Genomic DNA, 24,098 nt, shown 5'->3' on the forward strand with positions numbered 1-24,098 from the left:
CCCTTAAATGTCTTGTGAGCTAGTTTAAAACTTTCAATTGTGCAGGGTAAAAAAATTTGCTCAGCATTCTGAGTATTCTTTTGCGTGATGTGATACCATTCTGTTATGTTATTAGTTATAAATTTTTTTGACAGGTTATGGCCCTATATAAATGACTTGGGTTATATTACAATACAAACTACTGTTAACATACAGTCTAATAACCTGTCAAGAATATTTAGAATTTCTAATCTTCATGGATTGAGAGCAGCTGTGCATACAAAACTTTATAATGCTGCACGTTTGTAATGTCGCTTTTCATTGGATAATCATGACGTTTATATAGTTTTATATATACGGCTGTTGTCGATTTATAAAGAAATCTCGCTTTATTCCTCTAAAAATGATGCTTGCTGTATTATAAATTTGTTATAAAGATTGTTGACAGGTTATATGGCCGTATATAATCGGCTGTTTGCAATATAATCCTCGCCTAGCGGCTTGGGTTATATTTACAAACAGCCGTTTAAATAGGGCCATATAATCTGTCAACAATTTTTTTAACTAGTAATATAAACGTCACAATTACCCAATAAAAAGGGAAGTTACAATAGTGCAGTATTATAAGAAAACTTTATAAATGCCTTGATTATCCAATGAAAAGAAATGTTACAAACATGCAGTATTATAGAAATACACAATATTTGTAGAGAGTGAAGATTTAGAGTTCAAGGACGACGACGATAAAGCAGACTGGGAGGAAGAACAGAAGCGACTCGATCGAGAATGGTACGGTCTCGATGAAGGTTACGACGACCAACATAATCCATTCGCTGGCATGTCAGAGAACTATACAAAGAAAAAGGAGGAGGAAATAGAAAAAAGAAAGAAAAATCGAATGTCAGCAAGACAACGTCAGATAAATCAGGTAATTTCCTCACCCTAAAGAATATAGATTTCTTATTTTATTACATATCAGAAGTGCAGATAATCCTTAAATAAATTTCTGACTCTTCACATACGTTATGAGGTTATAGGGAAAAAACTTAAGTTTGTACAGAATATATTTAAGTTTGAGTATTTATGAAGCTACATTTATGCAAAGCTTATAGAAAAACATCCCAATCTTTTATCTGTTAAGTGGCGGCATGACCTAGTGGTTAATGCAGCTGAACTTTAATTTTAAGATCCCTAGCCATCTGGGTTTAAGCCCTGTTAGACGAAAACTGTTGTTTCCTTGGGCAAGAATTTTTACACACATTGCTTAGAGGAAAAACTTTATTAAGCTTTGATGTGATTTGATACAAGTGCATAATTCAGAGTTGTTTTTAGTGCATAAATAATTAATTTGAAATTAATTATACATTTGTATACAAAATGTATATAATTATCCAAATTCAAGCTTCAGCTTTGTCTCCATTTTTATTGAAAGTTTTGTTTTTGAATGATTATTAAAAGTGAAGTAGAATGATAAAAAAATATGATAATAAAATTTAACAAACTAGATTAAATTGTTATTTGACTTGGTCAGAATTTTCTTACTGCAGGATATAGAAAAATGGGAGACAAACAGGATGTTACGTAGTGGTGTTGTGGAGAAGTTAAATTATGATGAGGACTTTGAGGAGGAGAATGAAGCCAGGGTTCATCTTCTTGTACATAATATAGTACCACCATTCCTAGACGGGAGAATTGTGTTCACTAAACAGCCCGAACCTGTTATACCTATAAAGGTAAGTGAACAAAAGTGGCCCCTTCTGCAGTCATCAAAAAATATTTTCAGAGTCACTCATCCTGCAGGTTGAGAAGCTTCTAAATCCAATGTACATGCAACATTTTTCTACTTTTCCTGCATCAAGTTCTCGTAATTACGAGTGGAATTTTCAATCTATGTTCTGTTCTGTTCATTGCAAAGGGAAAGTGTATCAGGATATTTTATGTTAATACCAGAGTCACTTTCAGTAATCACTTTTGTAGATAAGGTCAATTTACTGCCTATCTGTATACTCATCCTATATTTACAAACACAGTTATAATCACTGTAGTGAATAACTAACTGTACATTTTCATTCATCCAGACATAATAATCACTTGACATCATTTTCATTCATTATTATAAGAATTATGGGTAATGTCTTGTTCTTGTTGTGAGTTACTTTGCTCAGTGAACTGTCTCTTGTTATGTTCTTGTTATGTCCTGTGTTATTAAGTGATGTCCAATAAATATCTTGTTAGTCCCCTACCGGTTTACCGGAGGGGACTTTAGGTTTACCCTCCGTCCGTCTGTCCGTCCGTCAGTCCGTCCGTCCACAAAACTGGATCCCGCGATAACGCAAAAAGTACTGAAAATATTTTAATGAAACTTGATATATGGATAGATGGCAGTATGGAGATTATGCACGTCTTTTTCTTTTCTTCCTATGTTGAAAATTCTGGTTGCTATGGCAACAAATAGACTGAAAATATGGCAAATTTTACACATAACCTGGATCCCGCGATAACGCAAAAAGTACTGAAAATATTTTTATGAAACTTGATATATGGATAGATGGCAGTATGTAGATTATGCACGTCTTTTTCTTTTCTTCCTATGTTGAAAATTCTGGTTGCTATGGCAACAAATAGACTGAAAATATGGCAAATTTTACACATAACCTGGATCCAGTGATAACACAAAAAGTACTGAAAATATGTTTATGGAACTTGACATATGGGTAGATGGCAGTATGGAAATTATGCACATCCTTTTTTATCTTCCTATGTTTGAAAATTCTGGTTGCTATGGCAACAAATAGACTGAATTTCAAGATTTCTGATTCTAGTTTTTAAGTTTTTTCACTATAAGTTCTTTATTTCTTAAGGTATTTTCTTCAAACTTTAAATATAAGTTGCTTGTCATCAACCACATCATATGTGACAAGGTTTTACAACTCTAGCACAAAATTTATCAGAATTACCTCCCTTGAACTTAAAATTTTCATGAAAAAAACATTGTTTTTTTTAATAACTTCTTTTTCTGAATGTATCTACTTCAAACTTCATATAAATGTTTCTTATTGTCACTCAACATTTGTGAGTGTTCAATACTCTAGCAAGACTATTTCCAGAATTATGCCCCTTTTGAACTTAGACTTTTTTTTTGAGAAATTGGTAATTTTTACTCCAACTTCTTCAATCATGATAGGATTTTAAAAATGTTATATTTTGATAACAGGGATGTTTAAAAAATAACTTTAGAGTGTCCTTCAGTCCGTTTGTCTGTACATAAAAACTGTTTACTGTGATCACTTTTAAAGAACTTTTTCAACAAATTTACTTAAAATAGGAACCTAAGTGAATGGCCAATGGCCCTTCAGAATGTTGCTTGGGCTCTTACCGGTAGGGGACTTATGGATTGCTTGCAATACTATGATAATTGCTTGTATATTTTTTAAGTAAGAATGTGATTGGATGAGAGTGATTTCATATCATTTTATGCACAGGCAATTTACATTCCTTTTCTAAGAAATCATTGTCAAACTTTGCATTGTAGAGCTAACTGCAGTAGTTCTTTATCGAACATTAATAAATATTGTCTTTATATAAATTAACTTTACGTTTGTTCTTTATAGAACGGATTTGATATATTATTTTATATAACAGAGGTCAGCCAGTTGCGCCTGGTTTTCATTTACACATCATCAAAATAAATATTGAACACCCAGTCAGAGTTGGTCGTATGTTCAATCCAAACCATACTCTACACTTATATTACACACATGGCAATACATGTACTTGTAATTACAACAGTTTTCCATCCAACATTCTCAATTTCTTTGTGAAAACAGAATTTTTTTTTTTTTTTTTTTTTTTTTTTTTTTTTTTTTTGTTAAATTGATCTATTTGGATTTCTAGAGATGAACTGAACTGTTGTATTAGTGATTAAATAAATGTGATACAGGTTTGTAATACCAAAATATCAGACTTCCATCAATTCCTTTTAGTGGGGCGGAAAATTGAGAAAATAGTGCAAATTGTGATACAAGCATGAAACTTTCAGGAAATCATCTTTAGACCATGTAGATTTCAAAAATGAAGTGGGCCCAAAAATATCTCTGCTCATTCAAGATGGCCGCCATTTTCAAAATGGCCGCCATATACATTTGACGTACATACTAGCTCATTCATTCCAATTTTTGGTACAGACCTTTAACTAACACCAAAAGCATGCATATAGTTTCTCTTTTTCAAAAATTTAAATCTTACAAAATTTCTCTGTCATACCTCTTCCAAATCAAAGATGGTGTCCAATATGGCCGTCGATTTTGTGCAAAACTGTTAAATCATTTTTATTGTATAATTTGTTGCACAAATTATGTTTATTATAGTAAAAAGTGTTTAAGCATATCAGAGATAATCAAATCTCAATAAAAGTAAACATTTTAAAAGTTTTTGTCTTAGAAATATCTTTTAGAAAGATCAAGAAAAAATCCATTTTTTTTTCATATTTTTCAAATTTGATTTTCTAAATTAATGTACAAAGTTAAAAAAGTTACTTTATATCTTAAACTGTATTTGACATTCCATTAATATCATGTGTTTATTGTAAAAAAATGTGAGAAAAACATTAAATCTGTAGGTTTTATATTTTGTGAAAGTGGGTGGGGTAATTTTGTATGGTAATTATTGTAAAAGAAAAAACAACAGAAAATAAACATAGCTAAGTTCATTCTATTTCTTTGCCTTTTTACTTTTCTATGAATTCTAATGCAAATAATCCAACTTAAAAAGTAGTTTTTATTGGATGAAAGTATTTTTGTTTTTCTTCGGGCCAAGTGGCTAAGCAAGAAATGCACGTACAAACATGTGTATACATTCAGTTATTAAATGTGGTTGCATGATAATTTTTGTGCCAATATATTTGATATCATATATTAATTGTTAATTGTAAAGTCTTATAAGAAGACAATAAATCAACTAAACGTGCTTAAAATAGCAAGCATGTATAGAATGTAAGGTTTAAAAAGTAGTCCATAAACGCATATTTTTGACTCCTTCACAATTTTATATTTATAATATAAACATGGCTTAAAAGCCAACAAAATGTATATGATACGAAACAGATATATCAATGATATGGCCTGGCCTGCATGCTGTTTTTTTTTGAAAAGTTAAGATACAAACTAAGTGTATTTCCTAAAGTTATCATATCTCATTTTTTTCTTTCAATAAGAGGGCAATGATGACCCTGGATCCCTCACCTAAGATCATTGTTGGAAAAAGGTAACAAGATCATTTTGGGAGTGTCAATTATGTCATAACACACATGATTTGTGTCATAATTGAATCCGGTTGCGTTTAAAGAAACATGCTCAATATCTAGTTTCAATTTTTTTTTCACACGAGAGGACTTTAATAACCATATTCATATATGAGTCCATATAAACTTAGTAAATTTCGACCATGTTGACCATGATATATCAAATATATGTAGAGTATACTACAATTATGATGATACATGATTAATGTCTATGCATCGGATACTGTTGGTTTGGAGAAAATAGATTTAATACATTAGTCTTTGTAAATTAAGTGATACTCATTGCAAAACCATTTTAAACCATTTAGTAGCATCATACAAATTTATGCATGTTATATCAGGCTACATCCCAAATATCTTAGTTAAAGTCATTGTAGTTTAACACTTGATGTTTTAATGTGTTTTCCTATACAAGTCTGTGAACCTAGGTGGCTCTATGACATGATACATTAAATATGTTAATAAAGACACAAGGTGGTGCTACATGCTAAGTACCTGTGCTATGTGCATTTTGATTTTTGAGAAGATTTTTTATTTTGCATGTACACTTAATGATCCAAAAGTGTTTATGTAACTTTAAAAGAGGTCTTCTTTACTTGGCAAGGTTATATGGAGACTATCTAAGCTCTCGGCATTGTAGTTTGTTTGTTTGTTGAGTTTTTTTTTTGAAATAACAACAACAAAAAAACTTCAATAAGATTCCCTACACAGGTCTTTAAAAACTGTGTTCCTCGTGAGGGCCTTTAAATCATGCTCCTGCAGTCCAAAAAGGCTTTACCTGTCACTTTGTTTACATTGACTTATATAATAAAATTCTTCTCCGAAACTACAGTGTATAGAGAAGAAAGTATATCTATATCATCACATTGTGATGCTATATAAAGATTATGAACTATTTTGGCATAGGGTCAAAATCACTTAGTTTACATGGACTCTTATTGGAATATAGTTATATGAGTTTTCTTGTAGTTCTGAGAGCCTAGTTATTGGGCATGTTTCTTTTCAAATAGATTATAAATCATGACTGTATATGTTGAAAAAAGATACTCCTTATATGATTTTAGCATTCTTCAGTATTAAAGAATTATAGACCTTTTCCAGCAGTGGATCTTAGGCGAGTGATCTAGGGTACTGTTTAATGGGGAAAATAAAGTATGAATAAATTTAGTTTATATTCCAAATCATAAGCTATGTTATGTGGGTCAAGCGGTTTTATTGATACCCATTTTAGCACACATAGATAATATGATGTATCAGTCGCCTTAATTTTTGTTTCTTTTGAAAACATCATGTCTACATAAGAAAAAGACAGTACTAACTAAATTATACTTGGTTACAATGATGTGCAAGTAAATATAACTTTCAATCATTTTGTTACAAGCTTTTAGCAAGACTCAATTGTCCAGGAAATAATTTTATTCATAAATAGACAGCATTTCACTCAGGTCCATTCATGATTTTATCTAACATATGGTTCGTTGATGAATATTCAGTCTTCTTTCTGTACAATTATCAAATTTATATTTAGAATATTGAAACAACTTATATCATGCAAACACATTTAATATTAAACTGAATGTATACATATGATTGTATCTGCATTTATTGATATTTTAGTACACCCTCTAGACCTGAAGGAAGACACAAATACCTTAATACAATAAAATACTTTTACAGTGAATATATTTGCATAAGAATTCATAAAAGACGTTATTTTGCACTACAATTGTCTGATAAATTTACCCCACCCACTTTGAATAAGTATAAAACCTTCACATTTTTGTTTTTGTTACAATTATACAATAAAACATAGTGTTGATTCAATATCAAATACACTTTAAGAAACTATGTAACTTTTGGAATTTTGTACATAGACCAAGAAAACCATGTTAGAGAAAAATGCAAAAAAAGCACTTTTTCTTTGATATTTTTAAAGATTTTTTTTTGTACAAAAGACTAAAAACATGACTAACAATGTGGTTAACCTAAAATTTGATTTTTGTTCTAATATGTTTAACATTTTTATATGGAAATAAGCATACTGTCTGCAAACAATTATACTACAAAAGAGATATATAAGTTTTCATTAAAATTGGCAGCCATATTGGACGCCATCTTGGATTCTGAAGAAATATGCAAGCAAAATTGCTTAAAGATTTTAATATTTGAAAAGGAGAAACTATAAGCATGCTTTGGTGTATGTTTCAAGTCTGTACATAAAATTGGAATGAATGAGCTAGTATGTACGTCAAATTTATATGGCGGCCATCTTGAAAATGGCGGCCATCTTGAATGAGCAGAGATATTTTTGGGCCCACTTCACTTTTGAAATCTACATGGTCTAAAGATGATTTCCTGAAAGTTTCATGCTTGTATCACAATTTGCACTATTTTGACAGCAGAGACCTTATTTCCCGCCCCACTATTTTTAGATATCAGAGTTATGACCCTTGCTAAGTGTATGAAACTTAAATGAATTTAACAGAAATGACTTTTATAAAATTTTATGAAAGACACTACAAGAGCAGATGCTTTATCACATATACTTAGAACCATGTATAGGATACTGTAAACTTCGATTGCTACATGCATGACTCAGAATATTCAGTCATGTTTTTGAACATCTGGAAATGCATAGAAAACTATCTTATTTAATATTTGATATTAACTGCTAATGTATGCATTTTTTAATTCTAAATGAGTTTATTTTGTGTCATATTGGAAAAAAATGGTGGATTTTGACTAATGTTTTGTTAGGTGGATTTTGACTTTCTTGATTAAAGATTGAAATAATGTGTACTCTTACCACACTGAATATCTTAAAAAGACTTCTCCATTTTTCCATGTTGATTAAACTATGCTTTTTAGAAAAAAAAATCAAAACATGAAATGACTGATAAGCAATTAGTGCAGACCATGATCAGATGGTTCAGATGTACCATCCATCTGATCTTGGTTTTCACTGGACATATTGGTAGAATCTTTTGCCGCCAGCAAGCTATGGTTGAATTAATGTTTATGACTTTATGTTATGGTAGGATCCTACCTCAGACATGGCAGTGGTATCTAAGAAAGGTTGTGCTGTAGTCAGGGTACACAGAGAACAGAAGGAAAGAAGAAAAGCTCAGAAAAAAGAATGGGAGCTTGCTGGAACAAGGATAGGGGAGATAATGGGGGTCAAGAAAAAGGAAGAAGAGGTACTGTTTTTATTTTCTGGTCCTTTAATTTTAAAAGTTATATACATTGTTTTCTTTGTATTTGGTTATATTTGCTTTATCTTAAAAAACACTTTTTTGATATACCTTGAGCAATGAATGTACATAATATCTTTTGAGTATGAGGAAGATATCAGGTACCTTCAAAAAGGTCAGTAGTACTTATTAGATATCTGCTTGCACTTGAAAAAGAAATACACAGAAAAATGCATAAGACTTGCTTGTTCAATAATTCATAAACTTTTAATCATGTGATCAGGTCAATGTTGAAACATGTATGATTTAAAACCAAATCTGTAAAATAACAAAGTTTAAATTATGCTTGCCCAAAACCGTTTAAAAGAGTGGTGGTGGGTAGTGATGCTCTATAAGCAGATCAACTTTGTCATGCTTTAGTCCTTGACCAAGCACTTTTCTTCAAGGACATGTATTTGAAAAAGCTCTCTACAAATGTATTTAATTTCAACAAAAGGTATAGTTGATTATTTTTGTGTTTCCATGGTAGGATGAACGTGAGGAGAAAGACTACAAACAAGACTACAAGTTTGCTGATTTACTACAAGACAAGACTGACGCTGTCAGTGATTTTGCTAAGAGGAAAACAATGTCACAACAGAGACAGTACCTACCAATCTTTGCTGTCAGGAATGAGGTAAAGAAGCATTATATGTAGCATGTATTACTTCCCTTGGCAGACATTTTGAAGGGTCATTTCCAACATATTATATGCTATAGATAAGGTAAAAATCTCTCTTAATTTCCTTACTTCATGTCAAGGGAGGCAAATATTGTAAAAGACAGGGAACAATATATTATTAAATCATGGTCATGGTACAAAAACTTTCATGTAGCCCATTATTCAAACATTTTAAGAAACTTCGAATATTTGCTTATCCTGACACAGAGTCCAAATTGTTTATTGACAGTTGTTGCCCTTAACAGACATGCCTTTCTACTTCATGTGGTGCTCTTATATAAATAACTATAAATAACCTTAGTGTATTCTTTACAATGTTAAGACAGAATTGTTGTATTTTTTATATATATTTTATATATACATTAAAACATTTTATTTCAGTTACTGAATATTATACGAGATAACAGTGTTGTGATCATTGTTGGAGAAACAGGATCAGGGAAGACAACACAGCTTACACAGGTATAGAATCTTTTTATTACTTGACATTAAGTAACACAAGTAGGCCATTTAAAGCAATATAGGGAAGGATTTAATCTTGCCATAGATAATGAATGTGCTTAATATATAATCTTTTCAACCTCCCGGTGGCTGAGAAGTTTCCTTTAATGGTTGAGGCATCTGAATTTCAGCCACTGATTCACCGTGTATGATCGTATAAGGCAACTAAATGGGTTTGATTTTCTGGATTCTGTGCATCTTATAGCTTTCTGCTGCTTTAAGTTTATAACAACAGAGGTTACTGCCACTCATGAAATATTTATTTTCATACCACTTAAGAAAATTAAATTTTCTATTTACAGAAAAACTTGAATATCCTCTATATATTTTGATTGATACAATGGCAAATGAAACATTTATATTATATTGATCATTCCAGTATTTACATGAAGATGGTTACACAAAGTATGGTATGGTAGGCTGTACACAACCTCGTAGAGTTGCTGCTATGTCCGTTGCTAAGCGTGTATCCGAGGAGCTGGGAGTCAAACTTGGAGATGAGGTCGGCTATGCTATGAGATTTGAGGACTGTACCAGTGAGGTAAGTGTAGAAAAATTCATGCTTGTAATGTATAGATAGATCTGCTTTCAGGCTCAAGAAACTTCACCATTGTTAAAAAAAAAACCCTTAAAACTTAAAATCTTTCTATAGATATCACCTGGGGCATTTAAAACAGTCATGAAATATCATTTTTTTTGTACCATTCTGCGCCAAATTTGTTTTTAAAACGCTTTTTCAAATATGAGTCATTTTACGCAATAAAAATGATTTGATAAAAAAAATGGAGTAAGTGAATGATCTGAAATTTTGCACACATGTTATTTGTCTCGACTTTCATCAAATGGTTGTGTAAAAAAAAACTTCCTTTAACATAACCATTGTTGTTGCTGGAATTCAAATCGAGTCATTAAGCAATGATTGCCTTAACTGCCATAGTTAAATATTGTGAACATTATTTTAGCTTGAACCCTTTGTCACACAAAGGTCTTACTCTGTATCCCAGTAAAAGCTGGGGGAAAAAACAGTTTTGCCAGGTTAAGAAGTATCTATATAAATACAATATGACTTATAAGATTTGATTGTTTTAGCTTGTTGGTAAATATAAATAACTTCCTTAGCCTATAGCTCCTATACTGTTTTAATGCTTATATAATAAAGTTCATTTATCTCAAAGTATATTACCTTCTGTAAATTCTGCAAATCAAATATGAAGATTGACGCAATAAAAAGATGACATGTTTTTGACAAAATCAAAATAGTGCGTTTGCGACCAGCATGGATCCAGACCAGCCTGCGCATCTGCGCAGTCTGATCAGGATCCATGCTGTTCCCTTACCAACTCTATTACAAGTAGAGAAACTCATAGGGAACAGCATGGATCCTGATCAGACTGCGCAGATGCGCAGGCTGGTCTGGATCCATGCTGGTCGCAAACCTGTTATGTTGGTTTTGTCATGACACGGCTCAAATGAAGTCATGTGTTGATTTTAGAATACAATGATCAAGTATATGACAGACGGTATATTGTTACGTGAATCTTTGAGGGAGTCAGATCTGGATCATTACAGCGCTATAGTGATGGACGAAGCTCACGAACGTTCCCTCAACACAGATGTACTGTTCGGACTGTTAAGAGACGTAAGTATATTGTATGATACTTACATGATATCATGATGTAAGCAGGAAATCAGTAGCTTGCTCTAGTGGTAACTTTGTCTGACTATTAATCCAGATATTTCAGGACTTTTTTCAACCTTTTGATCTTTCTATACCATAGCTAAAGAAAACCTTAGTTTGTACAGAATTTATTTTACATTGATAAAATATTGTAAACCTGTCATTGTGTTGATGTGTATTACTCTCTTAGCTTGAACTTTTATTGATTGAGAATTTACTTTAGTTAGATTGTGTAGGAAGATGAATCCTTTCCTGGAACCAACCAGTACTGAGCAATGAATGCTCAAGGAAACAAAGGATAACCTATAATAGGGTTTGAACCCATACAGCTAGTGATCCATGGATTACATTTTTGATATGTTTACCACTTGGCCATGCTGCCACTGCCAAAAAGGAAGAAAACCTTGATTATCTATTTTCAGCAGTTTGTTACAATAAAGCATCGTAAAATTATGTTACATGTTAATCTTGTTTATAAATTATTGCCGATCAATTTATTTCATTGTACATGAATTCGTGAAATTCTAAAACTTGTGAGATTTTTATTTTAGGTAGTTTCTAGAAGACAGGACTTAAAGTTGATTGTAACCTCGGCAACTATGGATGCTGGAAAATTTGCTCAGTTCTTTGGCAATGTGCCAACGTATACAATTCCGGGAAGAACGTTTCCTGTGGACATCCTGTATGCCAAAAATCCCGTGGAAGACTATGTTGATGCAGCTGTCAAACAAGCATTACAGATCCATTTAATGGGGCTTGAAGGTATATAGTATTTGTGCTCCTCTGTGGCCAAGTGTTACCATCTCTGACTTTAAAACACTTGCCCTTCACTGCTGTTGGTTCAAATATCAAAAGGATTTTGGATTCTTTAATGTGAGGAAGCTTTCCAGCTGCATTATGGGACATCAGTGGTTCAACTCATATGCCTCTGCTTTGTATCTGAATAATGCACAGAGGGTAACCTAAGGTCGTCTTTCTCCAGTAAAGCTGGAAAGTTGACATTGACCTTTTTTCTCACTCTTTGACATTCATTTTGGGGCTTTAACAGTAAAAAGATGTTAGTCAGTTTACTTTGTTCTCTGTTCACATTAGAATCCTAGATTGAAATTTCAGCATAGCAAGACAGTATATAATGGTATAGAACTATTCACCTTAAGTTCAATTGTTAGAGAACATTCTCTGGTTCGAGTCTCCAACAGGATGCACATGTTTTTCTCAACATTTGAAACTATTGTATACATGTATAAAGATGAGCTTTTGGTCAAGTTCTTTTTCAAAATCCTATGTACTTTTGGGAAATACATATTTGAAGCTCGATCAAATTTTACTTTACTTTAACCTTTATTTACTGTTTATATGATGCTATATTTCTATCATTTCAGGTGATATCTTAGTGTTCATGCCAGGTCAAGAGGATATTGAAGTCACATGTGAGTTATTGGGAGGTAAGTGACCTGCTTCAGTAAGTTCAAACTGAGTGATTTTACCTCATTTGAGTGAAAACTTGTAGTTCATTTCAGACACTTTCGATTATGTTTCCAGGAATGAACCAGTACTGACCTTGAGGTTATAAAACTCTATTTTAAGGTTTGTCTCAAATCTCAGGACATTCATTGGTCACTGTATATTCTGTGGAAGTTTCTGACCAATCAAATACCAGAGATTAGAGTTTCAGTTTGTAATCTCGGACCCAGGCCTGGATGTTATAAAAAAATGCTACCCTGAGAGTTGTCATGGATCTCAGTGTTTTTCATTGGTCAGTGCATATTTTTGTGCTTATATTTGGCCAATCATATACCTGAGTTTCAGCTCACAAAAATTCTTTATAACCTCAAACCCTGGTGTTGTAACAAAAAAAGCTTTGTTTTGGTCGTAAAGTTGTGATTCAGACTCACTCACCACTCTTCATGTGCATGAGATGAAAAATATTTTGTGATTCAAGTGTGCATGGGGACTTAACACCCAGTTGCAACTGTAGTTGACTGTTAGTTTTTAATTGATGATGATTTTGTACAATGAATGAATTACAAAGATAAATAATATGTGAGAGGAGCCTTTATTGACAAAAAAGAATTTATGTTTCATAAAGAAATATTTGAGCCGCGTCAAGAAACCAACATTGTGGGTTTGCAACCAGCATGGATCCAGATCAGCCTGCGCATCTGTGCAGTCTGATCAGCATCCATGCTGTTCGCTATCAGTTTCTCTACTTGTAATAGAGTTGGTAAGCGAACAGCATGATGGCTCATTTATATACCTTAATTTTTTTTTATATCTGTTCAAGCAATAGGCTATATTGGTTATAGATGACCTGTCTATGTATTCAGTGTGAACTTCACTGTAAAAATCTGGTGTATTCAGTTAAAAAGCTACATTTTATTAAAATTGTAATCTTTTTCTTTTAAAAAAGAGAGAAAAAAATTATCATAACAATCTATGTATCTTTTTATCATATTCAGAGAGACTAGAAGAATTAGATGAAGCTCCTCCCCTAGCAATTCTACCCATATATTCCCAGTTACCTAGTGATCTCCAGGCGAAAATTTTCCAGAAAGCTCCAGATGGAATAAGGAAATGTATTGTAGCCACAAATATTGCTGAAACATCACTCACAGGTAAAGTTATGGTACCTTCAAAGAATTGTCTTTTATATTTGAAAATAAAAGCAGATTGCTTTATGAAAAAGTGCCTGTGTTTAACAAAAATACATGTATACCTTAAGATATAGATTTTCAGTTGGTATAATCCTATAGGGGATTTTGGCTTCCTCCATGTAGAGAAATTATACAAAATTGATGCATGGACAAGCACCTGATGTATTCTTTTACCAAAAGCTTGACAGCTGCCATATGACCTTTTTCAGTGTGGGTGCATCTGAAAATCACCACCCCCACAAAAAAAAAAAAATAAATAAAAAAAAATGTTTAGATAAAACAATCTGCTATACTGGCAATAATATAAATAAATGCAATACTATTTCAGTATGATTACTTTCTTTGTGGAACACCTATGTTTTTTTATACATGTACACTCTTTTGAAAAAATTGTGGAAATGCCCATTGCAGGTTCTGACCAGTTTGTCAGGAGCATATCTTCTACAGGAATAAAGGGATTTAGTATTACTTGATATAAATGTCCACCATCATGACACTTAGTGATGCTTGCAAAACATCTGCATGCCATAATGGTTTTTAATATAACTTGGTACAATGTTTACCATTGTTATATTGAGTGTTTCATGTAAAATTCAGGTCCCTTTGGCTAGGGTCACGGTCATATGCAGAGGTCAGAATAAGAATTTAGAATGTGTGCATGGGCTTTTTAGACATGATCACTTCTAATGTAAAAAGTTGGCCATTATGGGTAATGTTTTGTGACTGGAGTATTTTATAACAATGGCAATCTTGTTATTTTTAGCTCACCTGTCACAAAGTGACAGGGTGAGCTTTTGTGATCGCTTTTCGTCCGGCGTCCGTAAACTTTTACTTTAAATGACATCTCCTCATAAACCACTAGGCCAATTTCATCCAAACTTCACAGGAATGTTCCTTTGGTGGTCACCTTTAAAAATTGTTCAAAGAATTTAATTCCATGCAGAACTCTGGTTGCCATGGCAACCGAAAGAAAAAACTTTAAATATCTTCTTTTAAAGAACCCAAAGACCTAGAGCTAAGATATTTAGCTTGAAACATGTTCTAATGAGTGTCTACCAAGTTTGTTCAAATAAAAGCCCTGGGGTCAAAATTGGCCCCGCCCCAGGGGGTCATTGATTTTCCCTATATGCATATAGTAAAAACCTAAAAAATCTACTTTTAAAGAACTCAAAGAGCTAGAGCTAAGATATTTAGCATGAAACATGGTGTAATGGGCGTCTACCAAGATTGTTCAAATAAAAGCCCTGGGGTCAAAATTGGAACCGCCCCGGGGGTCATTGATTTTCCTTAAATGTGTATAGCAAAAACTTAAAAAATCTTCTATGAAAAAACCCAAGTAGCTTGTGTTTAGATATTAAGCATGAAACATCTTCTAGTGAGTGTCTACAAAGTTTGTTCAAATAAAAGACCTGGGTTCAAAATTGGCCCCGCCCCGGGGGTCATTGATTTTCCTTATATGTGTATAGCAAAAACTTAAAATCTTCTTTGAAAAAATCCAAATAGCTAGAGTTTAGATATTAAGCATGAAACATCTTCTAGTAAGTGTCTACAAAGTTTGTTCAAATAAAAGCCCTGGGGTCAAAACTGGCCCCGCCCCAGGGGTGTCATTGTTTTTAACTATATGTGTATAGTAAAAACTTAAAAAAATCTTCTTTTAAAAAGCCCAATGAGCTAGAGCTTAGATGTTTAGCATGAAACATCTTCTTATGGGTGTGTGTGGGGGGGGGGGGGGGGGGGCTATATACAGGTGAGCGACCTCAGGGCCATCATGGCCCTCTTGTTTATGTAATCAATTATTTATGTAATAGAAAATATTTCGTTCTCTTGTCTTATATAACAGTTGATGGAATCATGTTTGTAGTGGATTCGGGTTACTGTAAACTTAAAGTGTTCAATCCTAAAGTCGGTATGGATGCCCTTCAAGTGTTTCCTATTAGTCAGGTAAGTTTGCTTTGATTGGCTTAATTTTATCTGTTAATGTAAAATTCTAAATATATATACAAACATAGGTAATACATGTTTTTAACTGCTTTTGTAAAACCTGGTAAAATTTGGTAAACCAGTTCATGTGTGATTGTTTGGTAAACTTTTCATATTTAGAAGATTTCTCGTTAAATTAAATCCATGTTTCAGAGATGGGTCACACATTAACAAAACATAAATCAGAAACAAAATGGCTGACATTTGTATGCTTGGTCACTGTAAGGCTGAAATTTTGAAAATTGAAATTTTATTTTTAAAAAAAACACTGAGTAAAGACAATCAATTCAGTTCTGAGCCACAAGTAAAGTTGTTATGAAGACCAGCAAGAGCAAGTACATTGTCAAAGAACTATAACTCTATCGTCCTTTATTTCTGAATTACCTCCCTTGAATTAATAATGTTTGTATGGATTATACATGTAACTCCTAAACTATCAATAATATCTACTTGACATTGCATGCAGTTATAGAGATTAGTGAGCAGAGTGCAACTTAAGGTGACAACAGACACTTTCCGTGGTACTCACATAAATGTCATTTAAACAAAGTTATTTTAGTAATAATTGTTATTTATTTAATCTTTGTGCATTAAATGTCGTTGATCATCATAAAAAATAACATATTTGAAAAAAATGCCTTTGTAAATGATTGATTTTGAATAAAAATCCTAAAATTTTAAATCGTCATATCAAAGTCATTTTTTAATTTTTTTGTCATCAAACTTTTTGAAAATAACCACACTTATATTATCTAGGGAACCGTGTCTCAAATTTTTTCCATCTTTTCTCAAAAAAATATTACGTAACGTCAAACATTTTATGCGACTTTTTTCACCATACATATTACGTAATTAAAGATAATTAAGTCGCCTATTGAGCAAACAAAAATCCCTGGCACGGTTCCCTCCGTAAATGAATTTCCTTTCATGTGCTTTAAACCGCATGCTAATTGCTTGATTATTAAAAAAGTTATGCCGATTCAAAGTTAGTCCGACCCGCATCAAACGAAGTGTCATAAATCGGCTGTTCTCTCTCTCGGACCCCTACGTTTCACGCTAAATAATTGCATAATACACAAATATCGCACCAGAGAGGGTCACAAGTTGCGGTAACATACTCTAACAACATTTTATGACCCAGTGACATCTGACCAATTAAAAAGCTGCTGATTAATATCAGTTTATAGCTGAAATTTCTTCAATTCTTAACGTGATTTACTGATCGTCTGGTATCTGTCTCACATGTCACGTGACTATCGGTAAAATTTGAGGCACTCAGTGGGGGGAAATGGAACGCACTTGCGCACCGCTAGCGGGGTATTTAATTGTTTCCTTTTTGAAGTTTATTATTATTATCATTAGCATTATTATTGTATTTTACCAGTATCACTCTGCCTGTGTATTCGTGTATGAAATTCCGTTAAAATATAAAATAAAATAACAAAAAACTAAGCTTGTGACAGTCTTTTAAAGTCCATGGTAGATGTACAAATAAGCACGGGATATTATATATTTTTTCCACCAAATTGATAATGCTTCACATATTTTAATAGAAATAAAAGGTATTACTAGATCATTATGATCTGGCCTTCTTGACTTCTATTATGAATATCATCTATGCACGGCATAGAGATCCAGTTTCTACCGGGATAGACAATAAATTTCATACTTTGTCCCAGATTTATTAGTACTGTGTCCGATTTACTGGCGAAGAATTTATTTTCACTGAGAATATATTTTAATATCTTTTTTTTTATTTATAGAGAAATAATCATCCTTAGACAATCTAAAATGGTTTAGAAATTTGTCAGGGACACCTTTCCACAAGTCACATAGGCGTTCACATATAAAAATGTTGTCTGTTTTTGTTGTTGTTTTACTTGACATTGTTAGAAAACGAGGTTGAATGTAAAGTAAGCCCTTGAATCCGTACAAAAGTCTATCAACTCAACGTAATATCTATCAGATTAACGGGACAGACAAATTATTTTCACACATTATGGATATTTTAGCAACTACATTTTTAATCAACCCCGTGGTCGTGCGATTTGCCGCTATGCTTAATTATTTATGTTTCATACATTATGTTACGTACATTGGCCGACAATTTCTTAATTTATAAAAAAGGCTAAATGTTGAGATATTCATAAAAGATGTACCTTAGTTGTACGATACATGTATTACGAGAAGTATGGACCAGTATGGACCTGTAATTCACGGATATATGGAACTACCGATTTCCCTCATTGATGCCTCAACAGGGGGCGGAGCGTTATCAATAATCGACAGGTTACGCGAATAGCAGATACAAATAGTATAGGTTCCGTTTTAAAACGTTTAAAAACACATTTTTTTGACTAACTGCTTCCAAAATTAAATCACAAATGTGTTCAGAAAAGGTTGATAAATCTTCTTAGCAAAAAAACTCATTTTAGGTATTTTCAGAGATAATTGACTCCGTTGTCACCTTAAAAGAACTTACTGTACATTTCTTAGTTATTGAATCTTCTCCCTATATTATACCTAACTCATTTTGAATCATCTCCCTTTATGATACCTTACTCATTTTGAATTATCTCCCTTTATAATCCTTACTCAGAAGTATCTCCCCTTTCTCATTACGAATAATATCCCTTAATAATACCTTATTCATTTAGAATAATCTCCCTTTATTATACCTTACTCATTTAGAATTATCTCCCTTTATAATCCTTTACTCATTTAGAATTATCTCCCATTATAATACCTTACTCATTTTGAATTATGTCCCTTTAAAATACCTTACTCATTTAGAATTATCTCCCATTATAATACCTTACTCATTTTGAATTATCTCCCTTTATAATACCTTACTCATTTAGAATTATCTCCCTTTATATTACCTTACTCATTTTGAATATCTCCCTTTATAATCCTTACTTTATTTAAAATTATCTCCCTTTATAATTCTTACTCATTTAGAATTATTTCCCTATATAGTACCTTTCTCATTTTGAATTATCTCAATTTATAATACCTTACTTATTTTGAATTATCTCCCTTTATAATCCTTACTTATTTGAAATTATCTCCCTTTATAATTCTTACTCATTTAGAATTATTTTCCTTTATAATATCTTACTCATTTTGAATTATCTCAATTTATAATACCTTACTTATTTTGAATTATCTCCCTTTATAATTCTTACTCATTTTGAATTATCTCCCTTTATATTACCTTAACTCATTTTGAATTATCTTTTTTTATAATACCAAAAGTCCTTTCTCATTTAATTTGAGCACTGACTATAGGTATTGTCTGTATTGAGGGTTGACAGTATAAGTGCAGTAACTTGTGTAACATAAAGACAGACTTACAAGAACTTCCAACAGTTATGCGACCCTTTTTATCCTTAATTAATTGTACACCCCCACCCATAATAAACCATGTTGTAAATGGGTGTAACCTACAACATTCACTGTATCCTGGCTACCAGTCTAGACAGCTTGATAAAACCAGCTCTGCATGTTGCATAACCACTGCGGTATACCATACCCCGGATATTGCTCGATATTATGAGGACTTTCATCCCATTTCTCGACTTTGAACGGGGAACGAAGGTAAGTTCAGCGACGATATTTTACAAACTAATGGCTATTTCATTTGTCTAAACGAGTTTTATATATCTAGAGGTATTTTTGTAGCTCTAAAAGACATAAAAATATTACAGCTATTTGTAAAATTGATTAAACTACCCCTAAACGATCCGCTGCTCACTAGAAAATACTGACCGCGATACTGTAGAATCGTTAGAAATTATTATATTACCAATATAAAAAAAATTGAATCGAGCAATTTTTTTACTCACAATCCAAGTATGCCTTGTCCAAATTTCAGGCAAAAAGTGTGAAAGTACAAAAAGATACAGGCCAAAAAAGATACAAGACAGTGTACCGAGTATTGATTTTAAGTGTACAGAGTATTGCAAAATAGCCCAACTTTAGTGTACAGAGTATTGCAAAACAGAATGAGCACATTAGTATGGAAACTCGATATTTTTGTCTAATTTTTACGTCTGTTTATCGATTTTATTTCATTTTTCTGATGATGTACTTGTTTATATGATATTTATTCAAATATTTCAGATTCAACAGTGCATTTTCAGTGTTATTACTGTTCTTTTCCTACGGGCAAATACAGAGATTTAATTTCCAATTTGGTTGAAAATCACACTATGAATGAAATAAAGTGTGCGCGGGGACGGAAGCAAGGTAGAACCATCAAAATTGACGATAAAAAACTTTAAATACATGTCTCAAGACACTTTGATCAAGGAGACCCATCTCTGAAATGGACAAGAATAAAAAAAAAAACATATTTAGATGACATTAATAATAGGTTTTATAGGGCAAGTTTGCCTTAAGAAACATATCGACGAAATTAATAAAATATTGGCCCCAGGGCTAATGCCGTCCAAGCATGCCGGTATCGTCTTAACCTTTTACTGCATGAGCATAATGCGAAAAATGGCTGTTTTCAAGCCTCTTGTTACAACTTCAAACTGCTATGAAACTATAAAAAATGCTTCAATACTGATCAAAATCAAACTGGGCACGAATATTAGCGGGACCATAGCCTGTGGAATAGCATGCTCAATTTTAAATTTCCAATTATCATGGCAACGGGGTGGGGGGGGGCGTCTCAAAATTGCCAAAAACCTCTATTTTGCGTTGTTTTTTTCCCATCAAAACTGATTTCAAGGTGCACCAACTTCTCAATTGATTGATATAAAGTCTTAGGTTTTTGGCGTTTATTACACGGTACGTTTAAATCGACCTGAGGCCATTTAGCCCCCCACAAGTCCCAAGTCTTCTCGGCGATTAGAGGGGCTACTGTCCCACTTCAAACCCCCAAACAGAAGGGGGCACATCCCCTACGTAATCCCCTTGATGTACCTTTTTAATGGGGGTGGCGCCGAAAAAGTGACTCTTTTGAACAACATTTCTCAAACGAAAAAACCGTGTTTGGGGCCTAAATAGCGCATGTTTTACACTATTTGAGGCCTCAAAAGGGGTGGGGGTGTAAAGCCTTCATGAGGTAAAAGGTTATAAGGAACATAACCTTTTTATTGCATCTGCTGCCCTTTATCATAATCTTATCAAAATCTATTATTCGGTTTTTTTAGCTGTACCCGCTCGGCAGTCATACGGTAACTCATTGCTAATGGCGTAACAAAATTTCACGTGCAGACGGTCTGCCGTTGCTAGAGTGCAGGTACAAAATGCCCGAAAGTTACCTTTATATGGATTTTTGGCATAGAAGGAATCGGTTGATATTAGATATTGGCACACTTGCTCAATACCGTCTAATATTGACAATCTTGAGGCAGTATTAATGCACTTTGGATGCATTTTTTACTATTTTATTAAAGTAAGATATGCAATAATTATTAACAAATTCTGGAAAGGTTGACCCTTCGATAGCAATGAGAACATTTTAAACACAGAAAATTGCTGAGTTCGTTCGGCTGAGATTTTTCACGAGCAGGAATGAAAATCTGGATTATTCGCAGATGTTTCCAGTAAAGTACCTCCAAATTCTGAATATTCTGCACATATAGTGTAAATAAGTATACACAGTAAGAACTATTTAAAATTAAATGTGGTAAATACTTTGTGTTTACTACTTGCATTTACTCTTCATTGATAACCAATACTCGTTACACTAAAAGCAATACTCGTGACACCGGCGAGCAACTCCAACGCAATACTCGGTACACTGACATTGTGTATTTATTATCAAAATGCCCTGTCATCTGAGGTTCTATTGTTGATTGAACATTTACAACATAAACATTATCATCATTATCACATTTCACTCGATTCAAGTTTTTCTTTTAAAGAAGTATATGCACAAAAATATCAAATTTGATTGATCCGAGCTCATTTATCACGTGAGCAAAGAGACGAATTTTACCTCCTAATTACATTTCAAAGCTATTTCTCAACATTTTTGGGGTTTCAGTAACTAGAGAAATTATCGTAGTATTTGTTTTTCTACAAAATTTATATCAAACCAATTCAAAATGACTAAATATCGTCACTAAACATACCTTCTTTCCTCGTTCAAAGTCGCGAAATGGGATGAAAGTCCTCATAATATCGAGCAATATCCGGGGTACGGTATACCGCAGTGATAACTATTTGTTATGTAGAATTGCATTTTTTTTTTGTGGGTTTTAATTATTTTCAACCTATCAAAATTTGTGTTCCATCTATATTTATCTATAGGCAAGTGAAAATTTCACCAATTTTATTAATATCTTTTTTACATGGAGAAAGATTTATAGAAAAAATCTGCATAAATAAATTTGATATTAATTTTGATATGCACAAATAGATTGAATGATAATTTATTTTGATAGTGAATATAGTTTTGATGTAAACATTTTAATAAATTTTGATTAAATTTGGAAAAAAATTACAAAAATGAGGCTGTAAATCTTTGTTTAGAAAAAAAATATTTAGGTTTTCCTAAGAGGATATGATGCTGGTTAGGGGAAAACAAAAATTTGTCACGTTTTAATTTGGTGTGTTTACTATACCAAAATATTTACGCAGGTTTTGAATTAAAAAATAACAAGTTTCAGTTTGTTTAAGTTTTGTAAAGGATATGTATAAAAAGCCAAGAAATATTTGAATTCTGAAATGATAAATGTCTAGAATTTGTACGTTTCGAAATAATGATAGTTTTTGTTAGGTCTTTTTGCTGTCTTAAAAAGTAATGGAGCAGATACCCGAAGTATGCTGTAACTCATGAGTATTACTAATAAGAATATATTTTTTTAAATATTTTAAAGGCCTTTAATGCCCCAGCAATTCTTTCATTATTTCTCAATAGCTTTTTATCTTTGGTATTTAGTTATAAAGTCCAAAAAATTTCTTATCGGGTTATTTACCCGAACCATCTTGTACTTCTATTAGTACAGAACATTTTGAATGGAATTCAAAATACTACTTTGTTTACATTATGCTACTTTATGACAAATAATTTCACATTAAGCCCTATTATCTTCAGGTGATGAGCATCTAATAGCCTCTAAAACAATTATTTAATTGTTATTAAACTCATATTAAATGGTAAAAATATGGAAAAAAAAACTTAGTAATTTCTGAGGCATTATGTACCTTTAATTTTTTTAAATTTTGTATATATTTGTATTTATTTTCAAATTTGTATGACAATTTATTAAGGACGTTTTGGGAGATTTCATATGGACATATAGGCAAAATTAAAACTGTTCAATAGAATTTTAACTGTTGTTAGAATATGATAACAGAAACATTTTAAGCGAAAAAAAATTGGGGTAACCGTTCTTGTTTTTGAGTTCTCTGCCCCTGAATCAGACTCTTCTACTAATTCGAGGTCATTTAAAGGGCAGATAACTTCACAAATTCTTGTTTTTAATTCTGGATTTTGTTTTTCTTTTTATTGTTGAGTACAATACATAATAATATGCAATTCCATACATCGCTTCCATTAATTTTTTTCAATGAAATTAAAGGTACAATAGGCTTTTTTTAAAGAAAAATTGCACAGGTTTAAAGGAGAAGTGGAAATAAAAATTACCCACTCTAAAAATAAAAACTACCCACTCTAAAAATAAAAACTACCCACTCTAAAATTGTTCTTGAAATTTTGCATATCAACTAAAATGAAGGTAAGCTTTATGAAAATAAGATAAAAAAAAAGTATTAATTCCCCTCATTGTAAATTATCTGCCCTTGAATTAAACAAAAAAGTCCAATTCAAGGGCAGATAACTCAAAAACAAGAACAGTGACCCCAATTTGTTTTATATGCTAAAATGTTTCTAACAACATGCCAAGTTTGAAGAAATTCTATTGAAAGTTTTAATTTTGCCTATATGTCTACATGAAAACTCCCGAAAACATTTTTAAATATTTTGTCAAATGTGAATATATATACAAATGTATGGTGGCATAAAAGTGCAAAATTTTTTAATTTTTTTTTATACTTTTTTTTTTGTTTTTTTAAAAAGTATTTGACCTTGAGTCATGAAACTTTACATTAATGTTGGTCAGCATGTGTAGTT

At 32.3% G+C, this 24,098-nt stretch overlaps 1 protein-coding gene across 1 annotated transcript in view; it reads left to right on the forward strand.

Annotated features, from left to right (window-relative positions):
• The window catches only part of LOC132750924 (pre-mRNA-splicing factor ATP-dependent RNA helicase PRP16-like), an 85,770-nt gene that overhangs the window by 6,278 nt on the left and 55,394 nt on the right, over positions 1–24,098 (forward strand). The window contains exons 7-17 of the mRNA XM_060740999.1: positions 690–907; positions 1,527–1,712; positions 8,317–8,475; positions 8,999–9,145; positions 9,572–9,652; positions 10,071–10,232; positions 11,184–11,330; positions 11,921–12,131; positions 12,752–12,814; positions 13,829–13,984; positions 15,864–15,964. Of these exons, the coding sequence (XP_060596982.1) occupies positions 690–907; positions 1,527–1,712; positions 8,317–8,475; positions 8,999–9,145; positions 9,572–9,652; positions 10,071–10,232; positions 11,184–11,330; positions 11,921–12,131; positions 12,752–12,814; positions 13,829–13,984; positions 15,864–15,964 (1,631 nt within the window). The remainder of the gene's footprint in view (positions 1–689; positions 908–1,526; positions 1,713–8,316; positions 8,476–8,998; positions 9,146–9,571; positions 9,653–10,070; positions 10,233–11,183; positions 11,331–11,920; positions 12,132–12,751; positions 12,815–13,828; positions 13,985–15,863; positions 15,965–24,098) is intronic.

Source organism: Ruditapes philippinarum, unplaced genomic scaffold (genome assembly GCF_026571515.1).
Source record: "Ruditapes philippinarum isolate M1 unplaced genomic scaffold, ASM2657151v2 ctg795_1_1_1_1, whole genome shotgun sequence".
Taxonomy (NCBI): Eukaryota; Metazoa; Mollusca; class Bivalvia; order Venerida; family Veneridae; genus Ruditapes; species Ruditapes philippinarum.